The sequence below is a fragment of the Xyrauchen texanus genome, chromosome 43 (genome assembly GCF_025860055.1).
Source record: "Xyrauchen texanus isolate HMW12.3.18 chromosome 43, RBS_HiC_50CHRs, whole genome shotgun sequence".
Taxonomy (NCBI): Eukaryota; Metazoa; Chordata; class Actinopteri; order Cypriniformes; family Catostomidae; genus Xyrauchen; species Xyrauchen texanus.
In genome coordinates this window covers 11,307,623-11,328,455 of record NC_068318.1, presented here as the reverse complement: position 1 = coordinate 11,328,455, position 20,833 = coordinate 11,307,623, and the positions used below count along the sequence as shown (strand labels likewise).

The following is a 20,833-nucleotide window of genomic DNA, read 5'->3' as shown; positions in this document are numbered from 1 at the left end:
CTTTTTTTCTGATTAATGCACAGTTTATTTTGTCCGTATTGTTTAATATTGTCTAAAGTTTATGACTGGGTGTGCATGTTTGTCTTACTGTTTTGTGTGCTGGGTGATTCTCTCCAGGCTCTCTCCAGACTGTTGTGCTGTTTGGCTAGCTGCTCAATAGTCTGCTCCAGGTGGTGGCGCTGTTCCCGCTCATACTGCAGTGCACGCTGCCACCGCCTGCTGTGTGCCTCAGCTAGATCCACAAAGTCCTGGCAGGCCTGATCCCAAAATCAGCCCAGTCAGTTTTATCATTTCATTCACAAACTGTAAATGTAATTATTTTTCTGCCAACGGTTCACCCATTTTTAATGTGCTGTGTGTAATTTGTTTTAACAGGGATTCCGTGTCAATGAAAAATTGCAACACACTTGATTTTGTTAGTTAATTTTTCAGCATGAATCTGGATCCCAGGTTTGAACCCATGCTGGGTTCAAACATAGAACTTTTCAGTTACCAGTCCAGATCTTTAACCACTATGTATTCTTTAACATGTGTTGACTCATACACTCACATTGACCATAGCATTGGAAGTGATACGGAAGAGAGTGGCTCGTTCGTTGACGGTCTTCAGTTTATCAGTGCTGTCGGTGGGGGTCCGTAGGTCCTCTAGTTCACTAAGAGAACGCTGAAGCGCGGCACCGTGCTTCCCGATCAGCTCGTTGCATGTGCTGAGGTCATCCAGATTGCTAACCAGAGTATTGAGCGCCCCCTGGATCAAAGCACGATCCGGCTGGGCAAGTGATCCCTCATCACCAGAGTCATCTATTGAAAATAAATAAAAGGAAAGATGGATTCACCCAGCAAATTTTCTGCACTTGATAAATGGTAAGCCAATATGTTTTTTTCCCCTTTTGCTCTTCTAGTGTCCTGAGGGGTGGCGTGCCTTTTTAAAACTGTGTATAATTACTGTTACTATATGCGGGCATGGGTGTGGCATTCTCATTGGTGCCCCCAAGCTGGTGACACCCTAGGAGACTGCCTTGTATGCCTAGAAACGGACACGCTATTGCATCAAATGCACTTGCTTGGAGTAGATATTTTAGAGTGAGCAATTCTGGCTAAAATCTGATGCGTCGGGTCACAATGTCTTGATTATTGGTTGGGTTTGTGCTTCATTATAAGGCCTGTGTTTATAAAGCATTATTGTTACATCTTGTTTTGTTTTCTTTTCTAAGGAGGGAATAAATGCATTTTGACAGGAAAAGAAGTGTAAGTCAAATGTCAGCAATTTCAAAATCTGTGATTAATCGTGATTAATTATGAAAAATTATGTGATTAATCATGATTAAAAGTTTAAATTGACTGACAGCATTAATATCTTTCCTTTTGTCTTCCACAGAAAAAAAGTAATTTGGGTTTGGAACAACATGAGGAGGAATAAATTATGACAGGGATTTTTTTCTACTTGATTAATCCTTATAATTAATTTTTCTTGGTGTTATCTAATGTTTTCAGTTGTATAATGTATTCATTCTATTGATTCAGTTCTATTAAATAATATTTTCGAGTTAAATAAAACCAGTTAATTCATGTACTTAGTATTATTCAGGGATGCAAACTAATAAGGTGTTCCAGATGTATCTTTTCAGTTGATTTGTTTGTTTTATTAAAGCTTTTTGTTGCATTTAAAGATTTGTTTATGTATTTAAGCTTAAAATTACCCTTTCAATTTATTTTAATAAAGAAAATCTAGAAACATTTACCAAAACAATTGGGAAAATCAGCTTCTGAAAAGGTGACTTTAGCTGAAAGGTGAGTAGTTTGCCTTCCTGATTTCACAGTATTTTACAGTGTTCCATTGTTCATAAATTAGTATCGTTTTTTTGTGTATGTTTTGACAAACAGACCTCATACAACATATGTTTATAAGCCTAATACTTTGTCAAATTATGGTGCGTTATCATTTCCTGCAAGCACCATAGAGGGTACAATTGTCTGCAGTGTGCAGGGAGGACTAAAATAAGTTTAAAAATAGCACAAGCACACAGACACAGTGCTGGAGGGCTCTGACGTGACAACTGAGCCCTAATATTGTCCTTTAGAGGAGGTTTTTCAATTGTGGCCATATTTCCCAGCCATGGTTTAAATGGATGCTGCAAAATGACCACAAAGATTGACAAAGGGATGGAGGAAGAGAGAGAGAGATCACATGACCAAACTAAATTTGCATTTCCTTGCCTATTCTGTCTACACTCCACTTTCCTATAAAATAATTGCAAAAAGCCATTCATCCATCTTCTATAGCCTCTTGTCCTGTGCAGGGTCCTATGTAGGTGCTGGACCCAATCCCAGCTGTCTCAAGCTGAAGGCAGGGAAACACCCTGGACAGGTAACCAGTCCATCACAGGGTAACACACACAGACATACACATTCACACTCTCACCAACAGGCAATTTAGGGTTTCCAATTAACATAACCTGCATGTCTTGTGGAGGAACATAGAGCACCCAGAGGAAACCCACACGAACACAGAGAGAACATGCAAACTCCACACAGAAAGGCCCAGCTGAGCCAGGACTTGAACCCGGGACCTTCTTGTTGTGAGGTGATACCCACTTAGCCACCGTGCCGCCAAGCCCTGATTGAGAGACTGATTTAGTAGCTGAGGTGAAGAACGTCAATATTGATGAATGAATGCATGTGAAATAGAAAGTGTGCAGGGCTAGAGAGGCGTGATAATAACTACACTCTTCAACATCCCATTCAAACACAAGATTTCTATGAATGAACATGGTTACCATGGAAACAAGGTCCAATGCAATTGGGAGGATGGCTATTTTTAGAAGCTAAGGAGGATGAAAAAAACAAAATGGGCTAATGCATCTTGCTTTGCCTTCGCTCTCTCCACAACATGGCCATCAGTCACTGGCAAGCAGAGGGAAATTTCTTCATGGGTGACGAAAGCAATTTCTGTGGAAACACTCGGATGTAGGAGCCTGGGGCAGCTTCAAGACAAGCATTAAACGTGCTGGCACACTGTTAAGTGTAACTCACAGTCAATTTGTGAATCTGTGACAGGAGACGTGGGGGTGTGCAGGGGAAGGTTCAGGTAGAATCTGTAAGCTTCAGTAACCAGCTGCCATCTAAACATGAGTTAATCATGGCCTGACAGCTGAGGAAAAAATCAGCTGACCTTGCCTATATAGACAGCTGATACATAAACATTAGGGATTCTCTGCAAATTCTTGAATCCTACAATGAAGCATTGGAGGGCAATTTTAGATTTTGTTGGGAATACCATGCATACAATGTGCCACTACCTGATAGATACCACTGAAATAGGTGTCCTGGATCTGATCGGTGTCAAATCATTACTATGTTTCGACACTAATGTCACTATGAATTCTTCGACAGGAGGTAGAAATTTCTGCTGCTGAAATCACTCTGTGCTTACTAAAATTCAACCCACTGCCTCCAGTGGCCAAAACTAGAAGTGTTGTTGATCATATGGGCACATATTAGCTTTAATTTTCAGGTGAAATGTCCACAGAGCTGCACCAAAAGTGAGTTTTATATTTAGTTGTAAATAATGTAATACAGTAAACAGGAATGCATATTTCATACTTAATCATACGCCCTAACCCAAACCCCAACCCTAGACCTAACTGTCAGCTGAGTAATTTTATACTTTGAGCAAAAATGCAACCTTAAAAGCTGGAAAATGGGGGAGAGTGCCTAATGACATCAAATTTGGATTGTTTCTCACCAAAATCTATCGTTTTCCTTCAGAAGACTTGGAACATGATGAACAAGCAGCAGGGACTACTTTTAAGATACATTTGGGTCCTTTATTAAGCTTTAAAGTAAGTCTCTCACCCCAACTGTCATTATATTGAAAAGACACACCAAAATGTTTACTGAAAATATTTTCTTTTGTGTTCTGCTTCAGTAAGAAAGTCATATGGGTTTGCTACATGACATATACTCACTGAATACTTTAAAACACATTATACAACAGTAAGTTCCGATCCTCGAATCTGATTGGATGAGAGAAGTTCCAAGAGTGCAGATGTCTCAAAACATCAGCACTTGGACGCTTCACTGTTTGTATCACTGCACTTGTGTTTGTGATGTTCTAAACATATATATATATATATATCTTTATATATATTCCTGTGACATTAATGATTTAGCCAGCAAGTGGCAAAAAAATAAAATGTGTATGTGTTGTGTGCCAGTTAAATTGTCGTTCGTTGATCCAGTCAGTCAGCGAGCAGTTTCTTTGAAGTCATTGGCATTGTCTCTCACTCCACGATCGCTCAAATTACTGCTACGCTACAGCTGAAGAATGGAGTTAAACTAACAGCTTCAGCATTAAGGCTTATCACAGCTGAGAGACACAACAGACTGAGTAATCAAACATACTCAAGGTGCTTACCTACTGGAGTTTGCGTGTTGGGTGGAGATGTAAACATTCAATATGGTGGAGAGGAGAAACTGGCTACCGAGAAATACACAAGGAGGACCCCATTCGGACATCGATGTTTTCAAAGAGAAAATAAGATTCCAAAATTGCATTATCTTTAGCAAGCTGACTAACACTACAGCTGAGGAATAGATTTAAACAGCTACAGCTTCTCTGTTCATCTCTGCTTGGGAGTCATGACAAACGCAGGAAATCCTATGCGCTCAATCGCTCACTCTCTCTCTCTCTCTCTCTCTCTCTCTCTCTCAAACACACACACATATCCTTGTTTCTCCACTAATTTGTTAGAAACAACCCAAGCTGTCGTTACTAGTTCTAAAAAGACGTTTTTTCATCAGTAACGGAGGCTTGTGTGCATCTTTTTTCTTTTTTTTTACTTGTTCTTTGAACATATGTATAAAAGCAATTTCACACTTGCAATCTTGCGGTGTCCCTATATAAGCATGGTTGTGATTACCTGTGGCCAAATCACAGCCATGCTGATAAAGGGACATCCAGCACTCTTTGTTTGTGTGATATTACTTCAATATCTCAAACATATCTCAAAGATGTAGATATCTACACAAAAATGTTTTAAAAGAACAGATTAATCATATAATGAACACTACACCATCTAATTAAAAAATCCCTTAGTGCATGTACATTTGTATTACTAGAACATGCAATAACCGAAAGCAGGACCATCTCAAGATAAATCCACCAGCTGTACATAGACACATCCTCATTACATGCACACTGAACTGTCTTAAGCCTACTGCATGCAAAAGACTGCAATTTTGTACTTGCAGGGAAAACAATTGGGGGAAAGTGGATTAGTGTGAATCTCTAGAGAGTAGAATTATGAAGGAGAGAGTGAGAACTCTTTCAAGCTGATTAAGCGGTCTGATGACCCAAATACAGCGAAAACAACTTTGCCCCTCTGTTTTTTGCCAACTTGGTATACAAGGTATACACATTGCATTGAATGCACAATAGGGCTGGGAGACAAACTTAATCTTTGCCAAATAACCTTGAATCGGTTATAAAAAATATGGATGGTGAGCATTGGCTAGAGTAAGAATTAATACGAATAGTTTACTCATTATTCACTGATACTTATCCCTCAATTACAATCTGTCTGATTTGTAAAAGAACCGGAGCTGGATCTACTGAAAAGATCTCAAAGGAACGATTCAATCAATAAATCAGACATTGCTATGTGTGACGCTCCTGTTCTACCCCCTCCGTACGGGACTCAAACCAGCGTCTCCTACAAGGGAGGCGAGTGATCTTACAAGGAGGCTAAAGGCCACACCCCCCAGTGTCAGTCGCTAGTGCATCTCTTGAGGTCAGGAGAGTGATGTTTATACACATTGCACAGCTATCTATCAGCTGGCCACCGTTACATATGTCTCTCATAAACTCATAAAATTCTCATAAAATTGGCCAATCTTGGCCTATGTTGTGCAATCATAAGCGCAACTTAATTTTTAATGCTAAATAATGCATTTGCGCATGAACACACAAGCCACTGTAAACAAGCTGCTCTCATGCACTCATGAACACACAACGTTTGTCAAGAGTTTCAGTGAAAAATGACTAAAACATGTTTTAAGCAATTTAAGTGAACACTGGTGGTGAAGTTTGAGAATGTGTTATAATAAGAATATGGATTGTATGCATGGGCAACCAAGTAGATAATAAATCAGAGACTATATCTGCATTGAAAAATCATCCTATGGGTTGGAAGAGAGGGAAACCAGATAGGGGAACAAAAACAGAGAGAGTGAAAGTGGCTTGCTCAACCTCAGTGGGTGTTAGAGGAGATGCACCAGTGCTGGAGAATCAATCAGACATCATCTTCCTCTGACCTGCTGGAGAGAGAATGACTCATCTGTGACTAACCACACCTATACTAGTAACTTCACAGGGAACAGAGCAGACAAAATACAAGGAGGTAAGAGATAAATGGAGGAACAGAGAGATTAAGCTATGTAAGGGGAAATACAGATGAATGAATGGAGTGAAGGAGATAAAGAGGAACAGGAAAACAAAGAGATGAGAAAAATGAAAAGGTCTTTGAAGCCACGCGACAGTAAAGCTCAGCGGCTGTTTGACAATCCGAATTGGTCCATCAGCCTGCTTGCTTTTTATCACTGATAATCTGATTTGCATTGAGTCATGTTGTAAATACCTCACACAACTCAACAATAATGAAGTGCCGAGGGACCAACCTCAAGGAATCATTTCTTGTTTACATGCACTTAAGAAAATCATTTATTCCAGGGTTTTTGCAGAAAGTTGTGTTCTGATATGTCATGTTATCAAGAGTGCTAATTTCCTTATGCTATTTAAGGGATTAAGAGAAAGCAAGTTAACACACTGTGGCATGGTCATGTGTCTATCTGCAGGAGAGGGAGAGTAGTAATTTCTTTAATGATTACTCTAACACCTGTCTCTCATTATAGTGATGGCAGAAGGAGACCACTCCAGAGCATCAGTTTGAGGGAGAGACAGTAAAGAGAGAACGAGTGTACAGCATTGGTGTGTGTTCTATGGAGTGTTCAAGATCTAATGAGTGTTTTCAAAGTCATTCATGTTTATGTTTAAAGTGTATTAGCGTGAAAAGCAATAAAAAGTACCTACACTATACACAAGAGAGAAAGCAAGAAAATAAAAAAAATACTCACGCTGACAGTTCATTGCCTCCTGACTCCTCCGTTGCCCACAAATTTAAACTATCACACACACCTAGATTTCTCCCAAAGAATGCGGCTTATTGTGGATATGTAAACGCATAAGCAGTATTTTTTGAGGAGTGCATATGTGCGTAAACAGACCGGATAACAAACATCATATTATTATACAGTACATTGGGGGAATCCCGGAGTTTGATGTAAGAGGAAAATGTCACCATTGCAGCGCAATTTCGCTCCAGGTCACAATAGAAAATAAGAAAACAAATGCAACAACAATTCTGGAATTTTTGGAAATAAAGCAAAAAACTAAGAATAAAATAGCTAAGTCTTCCTCAGATGCCATGTTTGTTACACAAGCGTCGCAGGACAATTATGTTGCCATGGAGAAAGCTGCTTAATGAACAAGCCGCATGTATGTGTATTAAAGAGAAAGCCACGAACATGGCTCATGTAAACACATACACCGATTTCAGAATCAAAATCAGAATGAGCTTTATTGCCAAGTGTGCTCACGTACACAAGGAATTCTTTTTTGGTGATAGGAGAAACCAGCAAGTACACACAGAACATTACAATGAGAAATAGATTATAAAACAAGTATAAATAGACATACCAAAAAATAGTCATACAAAAAAAATAGGACATGTAACATAGAATGGTGTACGTACATGTGCAAGTGGTAATATATGTGCAAGGTAGGGGTATGTACAGTTATTTAATTAAATATGAGTGAATTTACATATGTACATGACATATTTATATATTATTCCACTATGGGAGTCTTGAAGGCAGTTATCTTTTCATGTGGTCAATGGCCTGAGGGCAAAAACTGTTTTTGTGCCTGATTGTCCTGGCGCTGAGTGCTCAGTAGCGCCGGCCTGAGGGCAACAGTTAAAAAAGGGAGTGGGCAAGGTGTGTGGGCTCCAGAGTGATTCTACCAACACGTTTCCTTACTCTGGAGATGTACAGGTCTTGGAAAGTGGGTAGGGGGGCACCAATAATCCTTTGTAGTTTCCTTCTGTCTGATTTGGTGGCTGGTGGATGTGATTTTCCCCAGTCTCACTAGCTGCTGCCTATCTGTCAGAAAGCTGTTGATCCACTGACAGATTTTGGTTGGCATGGAGAGCTGGGTCAGTTTGGTTGAGAGAAGATCAGGCATGATGTATTGAAGACTGAACTGAAGTCCACAAATAGGATCTTGGTATAAGTCCCAGGTCTGTCGAGGTGTTGCAGTATATAATGCAGTCCCATGTTGACAGCATCATCCACAGACCTGTTTACTCAGTAAACAGGGGTCCAGTGATGTCATTCAGGTAGGCCAAAACCTGTCTCTCAATTGACTACATGACCACTGATGTGAGAGCGATGGGTCTGTAGTCATTAAGTCTTCTGATTAATTTTTTTTAGGGACCGGAATGATGGTGGAGTGTTTGAAGCAGCAGGGAACTTTGCACTACTCCAGTGATCTAATGGTAGATCTGTGTGAAGATGAGGGCCAGTTGGTCAGGGCAGACATTCAGACAGGCAGGTCAGACACCATCTGGGCCTGAAGTTTTCAAAGACTTTTGTTTCCGAAAGACCCAGCACACATCTTCCTCACAGACCATAAGTGCAGGTTGAGAATCAGAGGTGTGTGTGTGTGTGTGTGTGTGAAGAGAAGTGAAGATCAGAGTGGGGGAGGGGTGTGAGACTGCACATTTCAAACCTGTAGTAAAACCCATTCAGTTCATCAACCATCAACCATGATTCTCTACAGAGCGAGAGGGATGTGACTTATACTTGGTAATGCTTTTCAGGCCTTTCCACACAGATGCATGATCATTGATTGAAAACCGTCTTTTATCTTTTCAGAGTAGCTTCTTTTAGCCACTCTGATTTCCTTGGTCATTGTGTTTCTGGCCTGGTTGTACAATATTTTATCTCCACTTCTGTAACCATTCTCTTTAGCATGACGAAACTGTTTGAGTTTTCCTGTAAACCATGGCTTATCATTATTGAATGAAAAAATTTCCTAGTAGGGATGCACATGTTCTCACAGAAACTGATATATGCTGTCAAAGTATCTGTGAGCTCTTCCTGGTCTGTGGCTGCAGTTTCAAAAACACTCCAATCAGTGCAGTCAAAGCAGAATTGTAGTTCTAGCTCTGCTTCATTAGTCCATCTCTTTACAGTCCTTACTACAGGCTTAGCGTTGGGAGAAGATGGACCAGACAGTGATCAGTGAGTCCTGAAGCTGCACGTGGAAGATATGCATCTTTTACCGTGGTGTAGCAGTGGTCCAATATATTTCTTTCTCTGGTGGGATGTGTGATGTGTTGTTTGTATTTTGGCAGTTCACAGGTGAGGTTAGCTTTATTAAAATCTCCCAGAATAATGATAAGTGTTGTTGCTCCATGTCTGTGATGTGATCAGCCAGCTGTTGCAACTGTACACCAACTTTCGTTGATGAAAAAGCATGTTCTACCGCCTTTAGTTTTCCCCGATGATTCCGCAATGCAATCCGTCCTGAACAGCCGGAAGCCCAGCAGATGTAGCGCTTCTCCAGGATGACTTAATTCAGCCAGGTTTCCGTGAAACACAGAGAAGCAGAGTTAGAAAATTACTTGTTTGTTTGAGTGAGCAGAAGCAGTTTGTCCATTGTTGGCAAGGGAGCAGACATTCGCCAGATAAATTCTCGGCAGCGGAGTCCTAAAACCGCGTTGACGAAAATTCACAAGTGCACCAGCATGCTTCCCTCGCTTGCGTCTCTTGGAGCTCTTATTGAACACTGTGCACCTCCAACTAAGATGTCTAATATAACATCTGAATAATCAAACACCAGATAAACATTATCAGCTATGCTCTGCCGAATATTCAGCAGTTCATCCCTGGTGAAACTGATCGGGAAAGAGAGACAAAACCATGACAAACAAACAAAAGTAACAAAAACGCTAGAGAGCTCCACACTGAACCTGTTATCTGCGGCGCCATATTGTATTAATGAGCCCTGTTTCAAGCCTGAAGCAGCTTTCTCGCAATAAATGGCTTTCTGGTGTCCATGTAAACAAAGTAATTGTTACCACATTGGTTGGGTGCAGCAAGTAACACAGGCTTTCATATTTTGGGTAATCACTGCCCACAGTGGCCAAAGCTAGAAGCGTTGTTGAAGTGAAATTTCCACAGGGTGGTGCAAAAAGTGAGCTGTATTTCTAGTTCTAAATGGAGAATACAGTCAACAGGAATGCATTCTGTATTAACTCTACCCCATAACCGTAAAATCAACCATCAGTGGAGTAAAAATGCAACCTCTGAATAGCCCTCTCCATTGTTTATGTGAACACAATTACTTCCTGGCTTCCACGGGACCAGAACCTGTCACAGAGTTTGCTTGCACAACACACTAGGGAGTGCAACGGGGAGAGGTTAACACATTTGAATTGATGGGAAAACTTCAATATATACAGTATATCCATATACTGATTGGTATAAATACAATATATTCATCGGTAACCAGTCTATTAACCCTGGCATTGAAGTTGTACAGCATCACAATCCTGAGGCTTAGACACTAAATGCATATGGCCCATGAGAGAAGAGCAAACGTAGAAAAATAAACAGCATTTCTATTACATTACATAGGGACTTACACAGGTAGAGGTTGTTTCCACATCTATGAAAACACACTGAATTACATAATTGATGACAGAAAGAAACTATAAATATCTTAAAAAATAAATTACAATTAGAAAATAAAATAGGCTGTCCCACAAAATTCAATGATATAGTAGTAATAGCAATAGAAATAGCAGTAATAGTCGTAGTCAATAAAAAAATAGGACTTAAAAACTTAAAAATTTTCAAAGCACTAAGTGGCACTTAATTACAATAAGACAAATACCTGTACATGTCTATAAACTTTGCGCATGGCCCTTTGAACTTATTTTCCATTCAGACAAAGGGAAAATAACGCTTTTATACAAAATACTTTCAAACGTTTACATAATTTTCCCCCTACCTTATCTTCACTGGATTTAATTGCTGGTAATAGAGCAAACACTGAATGAAAGTCTTATGCCGTTTTCAGGGAAGATAATGTCCAAATCTTCTTGAATGAAAACATAAAGGAGTGTTCCCTCTCTGTCTCAGTCACCTTCTAAGCTTCCCTCCCATCTCTCTCTCTCTCTCTCTCTCTCTCTCTCTCTCTCTCTCTCTCTCTTTTTTCCCTCACACTCTCCATCCTGCACAATGGGCGGAGCTAACGTGCTTGCCACTTCATTCAGCAGCAGATTAAATCATCCATGGTGGGAAGGACAGTATGCAAATTAATCTTTTGATGAAGTAGGAAAATTTTACAAAATAGAATGCCCATGTAAGTATAAAACTATAGTAAAGACCAAAAAATACCAACTAACTTTATAATTAATATATGGAAGATATACACTGTTTCCACAATGGTCTTATAAGACAGTAATATGATATTGTTTCAGGTTATCACTATTAAGATTTGTTATAAAAATACCAGAAACTGGTCTAAGGCTATGTCATAGGCTATTTATTTTCAAACACTAAATTGTATAGAAAATATAATTCAAGCATTATAAACATATAACAGAGCACTTTTCACAGGGAATAACAAAACTGGATGTCTTGTGCATGATGTGTATTTAAATGCAAAGGGGGAAAACAGCCGTCAAAATTTATGAACAATGGCACCCTCTGGTGGCATTTGGCCAAACATTGTCATGAATTTTTCAAACAAGATGTTATAATAGTTCTGCTTGAAATTGTAATGTATATATACAGTATATGAGAGAGAGAGAGAGAGAGAGAGAGAGAGAGAGAGAGAGAGAGAGAGAGAGAGAGAGAGAGAGAGAGAGAATTGGGAAAACTATCTTTAAGATTTGAACTACATATGACATATAAGACTTTTAACTTTAAAAACATACTTTCATTTTCAGAATTATAAACTTCCTCCTTAATATAAAAAGCCATTTATTTAAAACAGTCCATAATAACATATTTTTGTGGAACTTGTGACGTCAAAAGTACCAAATAAATCTGCATATGACTGCCTCTTCAGCAAGACATCCATGCATTGTTTCTTTTTTTTTTTTTTGTCATTGCTCCCTTGGCCCCAGCCACTGGTACTCACTGCTCATTTACACCTGAGAAGAGGTAAGAGAGATGGGCCTGTCATGGAAGCTTTATCTATAAGGGGGACTTCCACAGGACACCTTCTTGTGCTTATCTGGATTTAAATGTTTTCTACACTAGATGATCGGCTTTGACCGTTTTCATGCATCTCCTGTCGCTTTTAAAAGACACAATGTCAAGTTATAACTCTAAAAAGGAGACCTCAATTGTGTCTCATTCAGCTGCGCTGTTTCTTGCTGTTTTGAAGGCATCCTGGATTGTTTTGTTACCATCAGTAATTGTTCGAATGCATTTCCATGTGCACAGCATTTTAAAATTTGGTACAAGCGCAACTTTTAAAATGCTTCTCATTCAGCTGCTGCCACTGGGAAAACTGACTGGAAGAAACACATTCCATTGTGTGTGTAAACAAACTGGGAAATGTGAGAAATTGATCTTGTGAAGAGCAGCGTCTCTGCTTTGGCCTGTTGAGGCCGGATGAAGCACAGAAAATCACCATGGATTTTATTGCGTTTGTGTATTCAGAACATTTCAGCATGGATTGTACATGTTTTGGCTCATATCAGAGTGGATTGCTTCTGAACCAGTTGCAATATAATTTAAGCTTTGCAAAGAAACAGTTATAGAAAGATGCGGCAGTTAAACACTACCAGACCCGTGAGTAAACAGTTTAATTAATACATTTTTCAAATGTCATGACTGTTTGATAGTTGCTGTGCTTTAGTGAACTTTTTGATACATTCAGATGAAATATGTTGGGTAAACTTTACGTGTTAACCCTGAAATGTAGCTTTATAAACTATAATGTGAAGCTTGATCATTTTCTTCTGAATATAGCTTCCAAATATATTTCAAATATAGCTGTATTTGAGGGGCTGCACGAAGTTAGCCAATCATAACAGTGGGCGTTTACATTGGAGTCTTAAAGGCCAGAGAGCTTAAAACCGAGTGTTTCAGACAGAGGGCTAGCGACAGGGTCGAAAATGATAATATATTATTAAATTATGACAGTTTTGGTGCAAAAAAAAAACTTTACTGACATTATAAATGGACCTCAGGGATAATAATACAATTATTTAAATATTTATTCTTCATTCTACATTATAGCTTTTCTTTGTTTCAAAAATCTAAAAACATCCTTTCTGTTTATTTACAGATTTAACTAAATCAGATCCCCTACATAAATCTGAAAACTGTCTGGTGACATTCTTAACATTTAGGATAAAGGAAAACCCATTTCATATAGGAAATAATTATAGTGCGTCTTCTTGTTTTTAACCTCTTACATGTGCACTCAGATTAAACTGGTTGGCAAAGCTGCAATAAAACATAAATTAATCAGAACATGTAATGTATGTGATTTGAGTAAAATGGAAAAGTAGATTCATATCTTGTTCTGCAAAACACAATACAAGCTTAAAAGAGACAAATAGCTTTTTTAGGGATGAGAAAATAAAGACCTGTTTAAAAATATATATATATATATATATATATATATATATATATATATATATATATATATATATATATATGTTCAAGCAGAATATAGAGTATAATGAAAGGTATAGTTCACTGAAAAATGAAAATCCAGTCATCGTTTACTCACCCACGTGTTGTTTCTTATCCATATGAATTACTTTCCTCAATGGAACACAACAGGAGATGTTAGGAAGAATGTAAGGGGCTGACGGCCTCAGTCACCATTCACTTCCATTGTATGGATAAAATATGCAATGAAAGTGAATGGTGACTGAGGCTAACATCCTACCCTATCAATGTCATATACGTTTGGAACAACATGAGGGTGAGAAAAATTACCAATTTTTCTTTCTTTTTTTTTATATTTTTTTTTATGTGTTTAACTATTTCTTTACAGCCTTAATTGCAAAACATATCAGTGTGTGATGAGCTTGATATTAAAATTATGCTGTCATAAGATCTATGTTGTCTCTGAACATGTAGGAAAATAAAATATGCTCAGACATCTTAGGTTTGCACAATGTTTTTGAATCTTAAATAGCTTAGTTTGAATTCCAATATATCCACATGTCCTAATAAAAAACTAGGTAAAATTACAAATTGCATTTGCCAGGACATGCTCAAGTACACTGAGGTATATCTCACCTGAATGATGCATCAACTGAGTGGCATTGGCTTTAGCCTGTTGAAGAGCAGAAACCCATCGCTGGCACTCGCCCTCTGAACTGGCCTTCAGGTGGTAGCTCCGCCCTCCACTTGTCAGCACAAAGTGACAGGTGTCCCCCACATCTATGTGCACCATTGCCAAGGTAATCGTGCCTCGGCAGGTGTGAGCCATTTCTGCTTGTGTCCTAAAGGCAAATTTACATATAAACAAACACACACAGAGTTTAAAGGGGCAGCTAGGTAAAAATGACTTCTAACACAGTCACAGATCCACATACTGTAAATACACCAATACACTACAGATAGACGGATATACAGTATATCGGCCAGACTGATTAATCGGCTGATATTTGAAATTATATGTTGCCTGCTCCCTTATATTGAGTCACACTGATGCAGAATCACATTTTGAATTTTAAAGTAAAAAGGAAAGCTTTTTAATTATGTATGTATTCCTCTATGTTTCTCTGCCAAATCGCTGTTATGAAACAATCATTTAAATGTTGTCTATCATTAAGCCTTGTTATTGAAAATCCAAAATTTTTCTGACATTATTTGGCAGAATTGGAGGATTTATTTTAATGTTAAGTTAATATAAATAACAGGTTCAAGTAAATAACAGGTTCAATAACAAGTAAAAATAAATATAATGCAGACACATTGCTCTTGCATGATCATATTACTTTTAATTAATATAATTATTGTATTATATATTAATTTGCACCTGCCGATAACCGTGCCAACTTGGTCTATTAAAGGAATATTCCACGTTCAGTACAAGTTAGACCCAATCGACAGCTTTTGTGGTGTAATGTTGATTAAAAGAAAATATTGAATGAATATTTTTTTTAAATCACAGTTTATTTAAAAAACACAGTTACAGTAAGGCACTTACAATGGAAGCGAACCAGGCCAGTCTACACTCACCTAAAGGATTATTAGAAACACCATACTAATACTGTGTTTGACCCCCTTTCGCCTTCAGAACTGCCTTAATTCTACGTGGCATTGATTCAACAAGGTGCTGAAAGCATTCTTTAGAAATGTTGGCCCATATTGATAGGATAGCATCTTGCAGTTGATGGAGATTTGTGGGATGCACATCCAGGGCACGAAGCTCCCGTTCCACCACATCCCAAAGATGCTCTATTGGGTTGAGATCTGGTGACTGTGGGGGCCATTTTAGTACAGTGAACTCATTGTCATGTTCAAGAAACCAATTTGAAATGATTCGAGCTTTGTGACATGGTGTATTATCCTGCTGGAAGTAGCCATCAGAGGATGGGTACATGGTGGCCATAAAGGGATGGACATGGTCAGAAACAATGCTCAGGTGGGCCGTGGCATTTAAACGATGCCCAATTGGCACTAAGGGGCCTAAAGTGTGCCAAGAAAACATCCCCACACCATTACACCACCACCACCAGCCTGCACAGTGGTAACAAGGCATGATGGATCCATGTTCTCATTCTGTTTACGCCAAATTCTGACTCTACCATCTGAATGTCTCAACAGAAATCGAGACTCATCAGACCAGGCAACATTTTTCCAGTCTTCAACTGTCCAATTTTGGTGAGCTCTTGCAAATTGTAGCCTCTTTTTCCTATTTCTAGTGGAGATGAGTGGTGCCCGGTGGGGTCTTCTGCTGTTGTAGCCCATCCGCCTCAAGGTTGTGCGTGTTGTGGCTTCACAAATGCTTTGCTGCATACCTCGGTTGTAACGAGTGGTTATTTCAGGCAAAGTTGCTCTTCTATCAGCTTGAATCAGTCGGCCCATTCTCCTCTGACCTCTAGCATCAACAAGGCATTTTTGCCCACAGGACTGCCGCATACTGGATGTTTTTCCCTTTTCACACCATTCTTTGTAAACCCTAGAAATGGTTGTGCGTGAAAATCCCAGTAACTGAGCAGATTGTGAAATACTCAGACCGGCCCGTCTGGCACCAACAACCATGCCACGCTCAAAATTGCTTAAATCACATTTCTTTCCCATTCTGACATTCAGTTTGGAGTTCAGGAGATTGTCTTGACCAGGACCACACCCCTAAATTCATTGAAGCAACTGCCATGTGATTGGTTGATTAGATAATTGCATTAATGAGAAATTGAACAGGTGTTCCTAATAATCCTTTAGGTGAGTGTATAAATGTTTAAATATATTCTGTTTCAAATGTTTAGCCAGAACCCATAAAATGTATACATGTTTACATAACTCTATTTTATTAAATATCTGTTACATGATTTTAGTTTTATGAAATTGCTTATAATAGGGTTTACTTGCATTGTGTCATCATGGCAATAAAGCTATCATTTTGGATAACCGTACACAGATAAGAGATTTTATCACACTAAAATCATGTTAAGATATATATTGTTTACATCTTGTGGCTATATTTTTGAAACAGTGAGTATTTTACTGTAATGTAAATGGACTGACACCATTCAATTCCATTATAAGTGCCTCGGTGTAACCACGATTTTTGCTTTTTTTAAACAAACATATTTCAGCTATTTTAATTTTCAGTTGTTATTATATTATCTGCATTAAATTGGCCATCAGCTACAGTGATCTACAGTGAGGAAAATAAGTATTTGAACACCCTGCTATTTTGCAAGTTCTCCCACTTGGAAATCATGGAGGGGTCTGAAATTGTCATCGTAGGTGCATGTCCACTGTGAGAGACATAATCTAAAAAAAAAATCCGGAAATCACAACATATGATTTTTTAACTATTTATTTGTATGATACAGCTGCAAATAAGTATTTGAACACCTGTCTATCAGCTAGAATTCTGACCCTCAAAGACCTGTTAGTCTGCCTTTAAAATGTCCACCTCCACTCCATTTATTATCCTAAATTAGATGCACCTGTTTGAGGTCGTTAGCTGCATAAAGACACCTGTCCACCCCATACAATCAGTAAGAATCCAACTACTAACATGGCCAAGACCAAAGAGCTGTCCAAAGACACTAGAGACAAAATTGTACACCTCCACAAGGCTGGAAAGGGCTACGGGGAAATTGCCAAGCAGCTTGGTGAAAAAAGGTCCACTGTTGGAGCAATCATTAGAAAATGGAAGAAGCTAAACATGACTGTCAATCTCCCTCGGACTGGGGCTCCATGCAAGATCTCACCTCGTGGGGTCTCAATGATCCTAAGAAAGGTGAGAAATCAGCCCAGAACTACACGGGAGGAGCTGGTCAATGACCTGAAAAGAGCTGGGACCACCGTTTCCAAGGTTACTGTTGGTAATACACTAAGACGTCATGGTTTGAAATCATGCATGGCACGGAAGGTTCCCCTGCTTAAACCAGCACATGTCAAGGCCCGTCTTAAGTTTGCCAATGACCATTTGGATGATCCAGAGGAGTCATGGGAGAAAGTCATGTGGTCAGATGAGACCAAAATAGAACTTTTTGGTCATAATTCCACTAACCGTGTTTGGAGGAAGAAGAATGATGAGTACCATCCCAAGAACACCATCCCTACTGTGAAGCATGGGGGTGGTAGCATCATGCTTTGGGGGTGTTTTTCTGCACATGGGACAGGGCGACTGCACTGTATTAAGGAGAGGATGACCGGGGCCATGTATTGCGAGATTTTGGGGAACAACCTCCTTCCCTCAGTTAGAGCATTGAAGATGGGTCGAGGCTGGGTCTTCCAACATGACAATGACCTGAAGCACACAGCCAGGATAACCAAGGAGTGGCTCTGTAAGAAGCATATCAAGGTTCTGGCGTGGCCTAGCCAGTCTCCAGACCTAAACCCAATAGAGAATCTTTGGAGGGAGCTCAAACTCCGTGTTTCTCAGCAACAGCCCAGAAACCTTACTGATCTAGAGAAGATCTGTGTGGAGGAGTGGGCCAAAATCCCTCCTGCAGTGTGTGCAAACCTGGTGAAAAACTACAGGAAACGTTTGACCTCTGTAATTGCAAACAAAGGCTACTGTACCAAATATTAACATTGATTTTCTCAGGTGTTCAAATACTTATTTGCAGCTGTATCATACAAATAAATAGTTAAAAAATCATACATTGTGATTTCTGGATTTTTTTTTTTAGATTATGTCTCTCACAGTGGACATGCACCTACGATGACAATTTCAGACCCCTCCATGATTTCCAAGTGGGAGAACTTGCAAAATAGCAGGGTGTTCAAATACTTATTTTCCTCACTGTATATAGATTTTGGCAGTTTAAAAACCTACAGCTTATTGGTCGACCACAATAATACACAATCTCCATGAAGCTTTATGTGCTATAATACAGTATGTGCATGCTGACAGCAATTAAACAACTACAGGTTTAACTTTTTCTAAATGTGTGTACTTCTAATTTCATGTTCTTAAATGGTTTTAATTTTTTTATGTATCTTGAATTTTCTTTCAAATGTGTATGTAAAATACTTAATATGAATACATTTGCCTTGCCTTAATAACACAACAAAACATCAAACACTTAATTGTCCCCCTTTCTATTCATCTTGCACAAACATGCACACACACACACACACGCACAAATAATCGTTTTAACATTACCTCTCCTATGGAGTCCCATGCAAAACATGCAGGATACTAGAAATCCCCTGCCTAGTTACAGTTACCCAAAAAATGTGCATGTTGTCCCAACCTAACGATAAAGGATGTGTGTGTGTGTGTGTGTGTGTGTGTGTGTGTGTGTGTGTGTGAGCGTGTATTTATCACTTTGTGGGGACCAAATGTCCCCATAAGGATAGTAAAACCCGAAATTTTTGACTTTGTGGGGACATTTTGTCGGTCCCCATGAGGAAAACAGCTTATAAATCATACTAAATTATGTTTTTTGAAAATGTAAAAATGCAGAAAGTTTTCTGTGAGGGTTAGGTTTAGGGGTAGGGTTAGGTTTAGAGGATAGAATATAAAGTTTGTACAGTATAAAAACCATTATGTCTATGGAAAGTCCCCTTAAAACATGGAAACACAACATGTGTGTGTGCCAATTAAAAATAAATCTGAAGTGTATGTTGATATTTCAAGTCAACATTACAATTAAATTGTTATGCTTATAATTCAATAACTAAATTAGATAATTGTATTAATTATATTTATTATTACATCTGAAAAATGCAAATAGAAGCATTTCCAATATTTATATGTTAGTGATGCTCAGTTAGGCCCTTGCAGAATCATGGGTGGGAACTTGATCTGGGCTAGATGCTTCAGATGTCCCCATTACTAATTATAAACAGAAGGGCATTGTTGCAGCACAGACAGCTGAGACATTACTTAGTAACCTATCAATTATTGCCTGCGCACACCGGTGCCAACATGAGCAAGAGGCCTTTAGATTAAAACTTCTGAGCAACTCAGAGCGCCCTGTCCCATAAAACAACCTCACATGATTTTCAGCCTAGTTGAAATGGGTGAAAGTCAACGCAGTGTCAAATGAAACGCAGTAACAAGTGAGCGTACCTGTAGTATGACAGGAGGCCGTTACTCAGGACGAACCACCGGCGCTGGTAACCCTTCAGGTAGTTGGTCCATTTAAAGAGCCATCCTTTATAGGTGTCCAGACCAGGACTCTGCACACCTGAAGGAGACGGAAGGGACCGTACCACCAGCTCGCTCATATTAACCCGTCACCGCTGCTGTCAGATTCAACTGCGGAGACGGATGTTTTGGTGGATGACGTTGCCTCACCGCTGCGAATAGCGCACGAGACCCCTTGCGCGTGCCTTCGCATGTATGCAACACGTTCAGGACAGGAGCGACGAGTCAAATCTGCGGTCACAGAGGCGGCGCTATATGATGGAAATGTTATGCTAGTGGATGACGTAGATGGACGCACAGTTGCTCAGAATCTGCCATATGACACAAAGGCATTAGTGAGGAGGACGAGGATGCACAGGCTTTCAAAAGTTAAAGCGTGCGTCCCGATAGATAACACGACTGAATGGCTGAATCCGATATCGATTAGATTCTTAATTTTTGATTTCAGCTGCGACTCTCTGTGCAGCAAGAGCATGCGGTGTTTTTTATATCGGTATTATTTTTAGTATTACTTTACGCAGATGTCTTGAAAGCAGTTCACGAGTCTGTCCACAAGATGGCGCCACAACGAATGTCTTTTGGAACAGCTGCTGGAAATGATCGTTGTGTCGTTATTAAAGGTACAGTCAGTCGTTTTTTTCTCAATAAAAAAATTTTAATCCTAAAGAAATTACTTTTAATTTGGAAACATATGGATGAAATCACAAGCACTCACATAAGACGAAGACTCCAGTCTTATCAATAACCCTATAAAAGTGTTATTTTACATGAAAAGGGTCCCCTCATGGGGTGGCCATGCTGTGATCACATGACCAGCCATATGCTACTGGCTTAAGTGGCCTTCCTGTGGAGTCATTAATATCATAATTACGTTCAGAGCATATG

The 20,833-nt window shown here is 39.2% G+C and overlaps 1 protein-coding gene across 1 annotated transcript in view; it reads right to left on the bottom strand.

Moving 5' to 3' along the window:
• Nucleotides 1-20,162, bottom strand: part of LOC127635860 (oxysterol-binding protein 2-like) — a 38,374-nt gene extending 18,212 nt beyond the window's left edge. Inside the window, exons 1-4 of the mRNA XM_052116108.1 lie at nt 19,871-20,162; nt 14,401-14,606; nt 551-801; nt 89-257 (exon numbers count right to left, since the gene is read on the bottom strand). Coding sequence (XP_051972068.1) covers nt 89-257; nt 551-801; nt 14,401-14,606; nt 19,871-20,028 — 784 coding nt within the window. The 5' untranslated portion in view covers nt 20,029-20,162. The remainder of the gene's footprint in view (nt 1-88; nt 258-550; nt 802-14,400; nt 14,607-19,870) is intronic.
• Nucleotides 20,163-20,833: the final 671 nt, after the last annotated feature.